The 9,432-nt window shown below is 48.2% G+C and overlaps 1 protein-coding gene across 1 annotated transcript; it reads left to right on the top strand.

Annotated features, from left to right (window-relative positions):
• The first annotated feature begins 1,482 nt into the window (after positions 1-1,482).
• Positions 1,483-6,423, top strand: LOC310661227 (tigger transposable element-derived protein 3-like). Its single transcript, XM_083406995.1, has 2 exons — positions 1,483-1,944; positions 3,579-6,423. The coding sequence occupies exons 1-2, from the start codon at positions 1,905-1,907 to the stop codon at positions 5,564-5,566; spliced, it is 2,028 nt and encodes a 675-aa protein (XP_083263121.1). The 5' UTR covers positions 1,483-1,904; the 3' UTR covers positions 5,567-6,423.
• Positions 6,424-9,432: the final 3,009 nt, after the last annotated feature.

The raw sequence follows: 9,432 nt of genomic DNA, 5'->3' as shown, positions 1-9,432 counted from the left end.
TCAGTGGTCTCATTAGATAATAAAATTCATGTTAAATTGCTGTTTTAGGGGTTGTTTTTAAAAGTCTGGAATGGATTAATCCGTTTTGCATTACTTTCTATCGGAAAGCGCGCCTTGGTTTTGGAACACTTTGGTTTTGAAATGGACTTCCGGAACAGATTAAGTTTGAGAACCACTGTATTTGCTTTGCTAATTGCCTTCCTTTTGTCCTCCATGATGGCTCTTCTCCCAAGAGATTTTCTGAGCAGGAAAAGTTGTTTGGTTTGTATTTTGACACTGTTAAATTCAGCATCTGGCAGCCCAGATTAATACTTCAAACACTGATTAAATTCTAACACTTACTAAATCCAGGAATTATGTGTGTCTTGCACCCACAAACTGGCATTCTCTCTCTCTCTCTCTCTCTCTCTCTCACACACACACACACACAGTGATTGATACGATCTTGGTGGTTGAAACAATGAACAACAATAAATTAAGGGCTACCTATAGCTTTTTAGAGTAGGTGGGAGGGATGTTTTGCTATATTTCCTTCCCCTGGTTTTTATTTTTATTATTAATTAAATTTCTTTAATTTGAACCCACAACCTCGAGACTAAGAGTCTCATGGAAACTTTGAAAAGCTGGTATCACTGGATCAAGCTAAATGGTTTTAATTGGGTTTTGAATAAATGTGCAATTAATTGTCACCGTTTTGAATTTCAACATGCTGTTATCTTCTAGATTAGCGTTATCTTCCTTAGCGTTCTAGCGTTCTTCCTTAGCGGGCTGTGCAAACCGCTATTACGAATGATGCCTTTTTTATATATAGCATAGGGGGGAACTGGGTGTGAGTTTATGGAACGAAGGGGGCAGTAGCTGGAAAAAGTTTGGGAACCACTGGTGTAAATAAGGACCTGACTTGATGTAAAAGAGCTTCCTATGTCCCTATTTAAATTGGCTCATTATTCTCTATCATGAGGACTACAATCTTAAAGTGGGGGGCGGGTAAGTGCCACAACAAACCAGTTTTGTATGCAAAATGCCCCAGTAGCAGCTTCAGACAGGGCTAGGAATCTTCCCGCACCCTGAAATCTTGTACAGCTGCTGCCATTCAGTGTTGACAGTACTGAACTAGATGGACTAGTGGTGATAACCTTGGTTCTAAAGTTCCTGACAGATTTCCTTTGTGCCCATTCTCTGCCGCAGCAGCCCATGAAAGAGGCAGGTGGCCTCCCCTACATTTAAAGCCCTGGCTTTGAGAAATGCAATAGGCTTGCTTTTGCAGCCCTAGCAATTTGCATGTGGGGAGGAGAGATTCCCATCCTAGTCCTCTTCCAGCACCCTCCTGCCCCAGTCTGTGGGTATGCTGCGTCAGGAAAGGCTGTCTCGCTCTTGCTGGGGATATCGCTGTTGGTTTTTCCAATGAACCATTGTTCTCTCTCTCCCTCTCCCTCTCCCTCTCCCTCTCCCTCCCTCCCTCTCTCTCTCTCTCTCCTCTAGCTCCATTGCTGCCCATTGGAGGGATCCCTTGTCCAATCCAGGCCAAGAAGAAATCCTAAACAGAAAGGCACAGCACCAATTGGCGAGATGAACATAGAGCAAGCAGAGAGGATGGGGCTGGCGGTGGAGAGGTGGTGGGGAGATTTGCCGGATGGGAGAAGCTGAGCAGCATCCCATGAGCAGCCGCAAACAGGCCTCTACCCTCACCTGCCCTGTGACTTTTTGGTGGAGTGGGAGCAGCCTTGCACTCGCCTTCGTCTCCGGGAGATGCTCGGACTCTGGTCCTTCCAGCATCCTCCATCCTCAGCCTTTCTCTCCTCCCTGCATCCTCTCTTGGTAGCAGCACTAGTTCTGAAGCCTCTGGGTGCTGCGAGGATACTCAGAGCAGCATCGGTGGGGCCTCCATCCCGGCTTGGCGAAGGATGGCTCAAAAAGACCAGGTTCCACTGGATACAGATTCAGGTAAGGATGGCTCTGAGGAAGTCTTGGAGTCTCGGAGAGCTGCATGCGGAGAGCTTGAGGGATTCATTTTAGATGCGGGGATTTGGGACTTTTAGTCCTGGAAGCTGTTTTCACAGCTGCAGCAAAAAGAGAAAAGTAGAGCGTGCCCTTGGGCATGTGCAGAGTGATTTCCACTCACCTCCTTGGAAGCAACAACTCGGCCAACACATGCATGGGGTTGAGAAGAGAGTTTCTGGGTGGTTCCTCAGGAGGAGGAGGAGGAGGAGGAGTCTTTCAATGCACCTCACCCCCAAAAAAGTTCAATGTAAATGAAAATTGTTTTTGCCCTGTCCCATTAGCCACAAATTGTGGTGGGGGAACCTGCAACTCTTGCACGACAGCATTTATGCTGCCTCGCAAATGGGCGGAAATATTTGCTAGCCCTGTCACTCAGCTATGCAGCATGCAACCTTGACTTAGGGTCCTGGTGGAAGACGGGAACAGAGGGGGAGCACCAAATTCCACCAGAGTAAAGGTAAGGTCCAGGGTAGGTCCAGTCGTGACTGACTCTGGGGTTGTGGTGCTCATCTCGCTTTCTTGGCCGAGGGAGCCGTCGTACAGCTTCCAGGTCATGTGGCCAGCATGACTAAGCCGCTTCTGGCGAACCAGAGCAGCGCACGGAAATGCCGTTTACCTTCCCGCCGGAGCTGTACCTATTTATCTACCTGCACTTTGATGTGCTTTCGAACTGCTGGATTGGCAGGAGAAGAACCGAGCAACAGGAGCTCACCCCGTCACGGGGATTCGAACCGCTGACCCTCTGATTGGCAAGTCCTAGGCTCTGTGGTTTAACCCACAGCGCCACCCACGTGCCTTCCACCAGAGTAGGGCTGGCTTAATGGTTCAAATGTGGGTCCAGCAAGGCATACTCTCTCATACCTGCCAGGCTCCCATTATGCAAACAGAGCCTCCACCGGCATCTGCTCTGCACCTTCTAAATTATCTACACCCCATGCCTACAAGCCAGGATGTCTCTGTTCTGCCTCCACAGTTGGAGACAGCAATGCTTCTGAATGCCAGTTGCTGGAAACTACAGGAGGGGAGAGTTGTTCTTGTCCTCAAATCTTGTTTGGGGGTTCCTCATACTGGGCATCTGGTTGGCCACTGTAAGAACAGGATTCTGGACTAGGTGGGCCATTGGCCTGATCCTGCAGACTCTCCTTGTATTCTTGTCCTTCTTCTCAAGAGGGACTTCATCTCCACAGGGGAATTTAGTGTGGCCGTGAAGCTGTTCAGTGCTCACCTTGTTTTACAGCGTCCCAATGATGCCCTTTCTTATCCAAGTCCCACCCCACACTTTCCACCATTTAAGCAGGATTTTACCTATCTGCAGATAATCTGAAAAGCAGAAATAATACGAGTCCTCTATCTGAAAGACTGCAGGATGTTGGCTTGATCCAGCCACCAGGCTCTTCTTGGCAGTGCCCAGTCTGATCAAAGGACCCCCATGCTAGTTAGGCCTAATGGGAGTTGTAGTCCCAAACATCTGGAAGTCACCTGGTGAAGGGTGGTCTGTTAGATAGAAGAACATATAGAAGTCCATTGCACTTCCTTTGGTTACTCAGTTAACCACCTCTGTATTTTTTCTTTTCCAGGATTGGACCAGCATCCCAAAAGAGTGAAGGAGGAGGAGGAACCGGAGATGTATCGAAAGAGGCAGGAGGTCTTGCCTCCTGCCAACGCCTCACCTGAAAAAGGTGGAGAGAATGGACTCAGCCCTCCTGCCCTCGGGCAAAACCACTTGGAACCAGGGCAGCCTGACTCCAGAGCAGGCAGTGAGGAGGGTCTGGTGATGGACCACAGAGTGGGATGTGGCCCCAGTGTGCCTGCCTTTGGGATCTGCAGAGCCCCGATGGGAGAGATGCCCCACTGGTGCTTGGAATGTGGGAAGAACTTTGCCCAAAAGGCAGAGTTAGAAAAGCACGGTCTGAACCACACCGGGCAATGCTCATACATCTGCGGGGACTGTGGAAGGAGCTTGATGGAGCATGTTGCTCTCGCCACTGGTCAGGGAGCCTGCCTGGCAGGGAATACCAGCAACCACACCACCTGCAGGAAGAGGGTTGCACCTCTGTCGAGCGAGACTGTCGTGCAGAGGAAAGAGCGGAAGGAGCTCTCCCTGCAAGAGAAGGTCCGGGTGCTGGAGATGCTGGAAGGACCCAAGGTCTCCCAGAGCGAACTGGCCAAGAGGTTTGGGGTCTCCCAGCCCCAGATCTGCCGCATCATCAAGAACAAAGAGCGCATCCTGGCCGAGTGGGGCAAGAACGGCAACCCAGGGCGCAAGCGCAAGCTAGAGGAGAAGACCATGGCTGGTGAGGTGGCCCTTTTGCAGTGGTTTGAGCACAGGTGTGTGTCCAGCACCCCTGCCAATGGGATGCATTTGCAAGAGAAGGCTGGAGATCTCTCCAAGATGTTCAGGAGGAAGCCAGAGCTGGAGGCAGGCCTGGGTTGGTTGCGTGGTTTCAAAGCTAGGCAGAAAGCGGCATGTGGAAGACCTCTGGAGGAGAAAGAGAACAGCGAGGATCTGGAGGATGAGGGCTGGGAAAACAACGTCCTGCCCTACATCCTAAACAAATACGACCCCCGTGACATCTACGCTTGCGGGGAGGCTGGCATCCTGTTTCGAGCCACCCCAGAAGGCCTAGCTTGGGACAGCGGAGAGGGAGCCAAGGACCAGCTCACTGTCTTGCTCTGCACCAATCTGGATGCTTCAGACAAGAGGGACGCCCTGATTGTCGGCAAGGCACGAAGGCCATTTGGCTTCCAAGGCGTTGACAGGGAGGACCTGTTGCCTGTCACCTACAGAGCTGATAGCAAGGCATGGATGACAGCGACCATCTTCACTGAGTGGCTCCAGAAATTCAACGAGGACATGAAACAAACAGACAGGAGCGTGGTGCTGTTTTTGGTCCCGTGTGCAGCGCATCCCGACACTGAGCTCTCTCATACCAAGATGGTTTTCATGCCTCCTGGCTCTTCCCGCATCCATCCTCTGGAGCATGGGCTGGTCCAGAACTTCAAATGCCACTACCGGAGGAGGATGCTTCTTCGCCTCCTTGCCGTGCTCGACAGCAGATCCCCCGTTCCTGCAAGCGAACTCTCAAAGCACCTAACTCTTTTGGACGCTGTTCATATGATAGTCCAAGCCTGGTTAGATGTCTGTCCACAGACCATCACAAGCTGTTTCCAAGCTGCGGGCTTTGGCTTGGCTCTCCGCATCCCAGCTCCTCCCATGGACGTGGTCCAAGCCCTGGGGTTCAAGGACCGGCAACAATTTGAACAGTTTGTGCTGGTCGATGAGGAGCTGGAGTGTTTTGGAGACCAGGAGGGTGCTGAAATGCTCCAAGGGGTTCAAGCACCAGCCTGTGCAGCTGCAGAGGAAGAGAAGGCGAAGAACGTGCCCTGCCCTTCCAAGGCAGAAGTCATGGAGAGCCTGGCCACACTGAGGCGCTATTTTGAGTGCCACTCGGTATCCTCAACCGTCTTCCAGACCTTCTACAAGCTGGAGGATGTGGTTCATGGAATGTCTCTGGCTAGTATGCAAGTGTTAAGGGCAAAAGCCTTGAACAAAGAAGGACTCTGAGCCGCAACCTCAAACGTAGCTCTCTTTGAATCTCATGTGTGGCCCTCTGAATCCACACAGTCATTTGGGGCATTGACTAATCATCATCTGTACAACAGCCTTTGCCAAGTTTGTGCCCTCCATGATGTTTTGGACTACAACTCCCATCAGCCCCTGCCAGCATGGCAGGGATGGGGGGAGGTTGTTGCAGCGTGATCAGGTGGGCGTGGGAAGTAATGCTGGGAATGGTTTTTGGAAATCCCTTCCCCTAAAATAGCATAAAAGTGAGAATCAGTGCATTGCTTGCACGGCTGTGAATTTCTTCAAGGTATCTAGGATGGGAAATGTCTGGGGCTCTGGAACAGGTTTTTCTCTGTCCCCCAATCCAATTTAATTAACCTTTAAAGGCTATTTAATTGTTCCTGAAAAGTGGTCACTCTTCTAACTGAGCCAGTTCACTGACCTGGTTTTGGAAGATTTATTCATTTAGTTCACTACCAAAATTTTTATACTGCTAGATTGCAGTAAAATCTATAGACACTTTCCAAGAACTATTCTTTTATTACCAATTAAAAACATTAAGAGTCAAAGGAAATGAAAGCACGGCAACATCCAAGATGTCTTCCACACCATCGTGGTAAGAGCCTTTGGCCCTCCTGGTGTTGTTGGGCTTCATGATCCCTGATCTTCCTCATCATGCCGGTTGGGGCCTATGGGACCCTGGAGCCCCACATCTGGAGGGCAGCAGGCTCCGCCTCCCTGTGCTAAACCTTGTGATGTAGGAATACAACCTGTATTTTTAAAGGGCTGGAAGAGATGCTCACTGACCTTTTTGTCAACAGTTTGGAAATATATAATAAAACAGATACTGTGACTGGGCTTAGAGTCTGTGCATTACGTCATTAGAAAGAATCTGCAGCAGTTTTATGTCACCATGGACAGCTCCTGTCCTGTATATTCATCACGTTATTCTGAATGGTTCAGCCCAAGTTATTGCATCTGAGTAATGGTGGCACCTTCAAGAGAGACTTGAAGAGACTTCAAGTCTTCTTGAAGATACTTAAAGAGAGCTTTTTTAGCTGCCGCGTTACACTGTTGGCACAAACTTGACATGAGCCAACAGTGTATAGCATCTAGATCAAGGGAAGTAATAGTGCCACTGTATTCTGCTCTGGTCAGACCTCACCTGGAGTACTGTGTCCAGTTCTGGGCACCACAGTTCAAGAAGGACACTGACAAACTGGAACGTGTCCAGAGGAGGGCAACCAAAATGGTCAAAGGCCTGGAAAAGATGCCTTATGAGGAACGGCTAAGGGAGCTGGGCATGTTTAGCCTGGAGAAGAGGAGGTTAAGGGGTGATATGATAGCCATGTTCAAATATATAAAAGGATGTCACATAGAGGAGGGAGGTTGTTTTCTGCTGCTCCAGAGAAGCGGACACGGAGCAGTGGATCCAAACTACAAGAAAGAAGATTCCACCTAAACATTAGGAAGAACTTCCTGACAGTAAGAGCTGTTCGACAGTGGAATTTGCTGCCAAGGAGTGTGGTGGAGTCTCCTTCTTTGGAGGTCTTTAAGCAGAGGCTTGACAACCATATGTCAGGAGTGCTCTGATGGTGTTTCCTGCTTGGCAGGGGGTTGGACTCGATGGCCCTTGTGGTCTCTTCCAACTCTATGATTCTATTCTATGATTCTATGACTTCCTCAATTAAACTCAGCTGAGAAAGCCAGGCTCCTCCCATCAGTTCATCCAGCAACTACCATTTCTTTTCAGAACCTTCTCTCCATCATTGGTGGTTTCAGAATTGCGTGTGTATCTCCTTTCCTTGATCCTTAGGTTATAATAAACTATTATTTTAAACAGAAATCCAGTTTAACCCTTTTGGCATATAAATAGAGTAAATATATAGTAAACGAGTAAGAGTGCATGCAGTTTAGCCTATGGATGAGTGCAGTTGCCAGGCAGGTTGGTCCTCAAGGCTCAAGATCTGAGTACACTCTGCTCTGCCTTGGTCACACCCCACCTGGAGACCTGTGTCCAGTTCTGGGCACTACAGTTTAAGGAGAATATTGAGAAGCTGGAAGGTATGCAGAGGAGGGCAACTAAGATGATGAAGGGTCTTGCAACCAAGCCTTATGAGGAACAGTTGAAGGAGTTGGGGATGTTTAGCCTGGAGAAGAGCAGACTGAGAGGTGTTATGTAAGCCACCTTAAAAATCTGAAGGGCTGTCACATGGAATAATAATAATAATAATAATGTTGGTGGCTTCCAACATTAAACATTAAAAGCTTCCCTAAACAGGGCTGCCTTCAGATGCCTTCTAAAAGTCTGGTAGTTGTTCTTCTCTTTGACATCGGGTGGGAGGGCGTTCCACAGGGTGGGTGCCACCACCGAGAAAGCCCTCTGCCTGGTTCCCAGTAACTTGGCTTCTCGCAGTGAGGGAACCGCCAGAAGGCCCTCGGTGCTGGACCTCAGTGTCCGGGCAGAATGATGGGGGGGGGAGATGCTCCTTCAGGTATACTGGACCGAGGCCATTTAGGGCTTGAAAGGTCAGCACCAACACTTTGAATTGTGCTTGGAAACGTACTGAGAGCCAATGTAGATCTTTCTCAAGACCGGTTTTATGTGGTCTCAGTGGCCTCTCCCAGTCACCAGTCTAGCTGCCACATTCTGGATTAGTTCCGACATGGAAGATGGAGCAAGCTTGTTTTCTGCTGTTCCAGAAGGTAGGACCCAAACTGATGGATTAAAATGACAAGAAAGGAGATTCTATCTGTACATTCGAAATAACTTTCTGAAGTGAGAGCCACTCAGCGGTGAAATGGACTATCTCAGAAGGTGGCGGGACTCTCCTCCATTGGAGGTTTTTAAACAGAGTTTGGAGGGCCACCTGTCAGGGATTCTCTAGCTGTGATACCAGCACTGCAGGCGGTTGGACTAGATGACCCCATGGGTCCTTTCAAACTCTACAATTCTATGAATCTATGACCATCCATAATAAAAATTGTTTTAAGTGTGATACAGGCAAGCATTCACAGTATAGAGTAAGCTTTATAATAAATAGGTAATATGGATGATGGAGAAATTTGCCTAGCAGAACTAATTTGAATACTTTTGCAAGAAGAAAGTACTGTATGACTAAGGGAGATCTTCTGTAACCCCAACTTTGTTAAAAAGTTCATCATTTCATTTACTACTTTATTAGAATAGATTAAGAGACTTGTAATAACTAATAGTTTATACTTCAGTTCTCTTGACCACTGATGTGGATAATAAGGAAGAATCCCAAACTGTTCATCTCCAGATGACTTCAGCTAGGCTGCTCCTGCTCTGGCAATTGCTATTTCATTCACATAAGTGGGAAGGGGTGGTCACAGGAGGCACAGATTGCAAGGTGTGGTCCTACAGATATCCTCCCACTGATGGGATTTGTACTAAAAACAGCTGGAAGGCTCCAGATTGGTCCAAAATAAGCAGTATTGTCAACCAAAACCAAATCAGCCTTTTAAGTGCACTTGAGAAAAGGAATTATCATCCTCCACTTGCTACCATGTGTGTTCTGTGTACAACAAATTGAAATGGTGGTTCCCCATTAAAGTGGGGATTAATTCGCCCTGTTAAATTAAGAAGGCAAAAGCACACAGAAATTAGTAATTCACAAAAATTACCATCCTGTTTTATACATATCTATGCAAGTTCACTTGGGGGATACAGATGATCACATTTTAATAAAAAAAAACCCCAACAACCTCAAAATAGGCTACAATCCCATAGAAGCTCAAAGTCCCCATAGAACTCAGTGGGATTTGCCCCCGTATAAACACGCACAGGATTTCACTGCAAACCCTTTTGATTTGCAAAAAGGTCACCCCACAGCAAATACTGT

Source organism: Podarcis tiliguerta (assembly GCF_965153285.1).
Source record: "Podarcis tiliguerta genome assembly, chromosome: 12".
NCBI lineage: Eukaryota > Metazoa > Chordata > Lepidosauria > Squamata > Lacertidae > Podarcis > Podarcis tiliguerta.
Note: the sequence above shows the minus strand (reverse complement) of the source record. Positions and strands in the feature narration are given on the sequence as shown.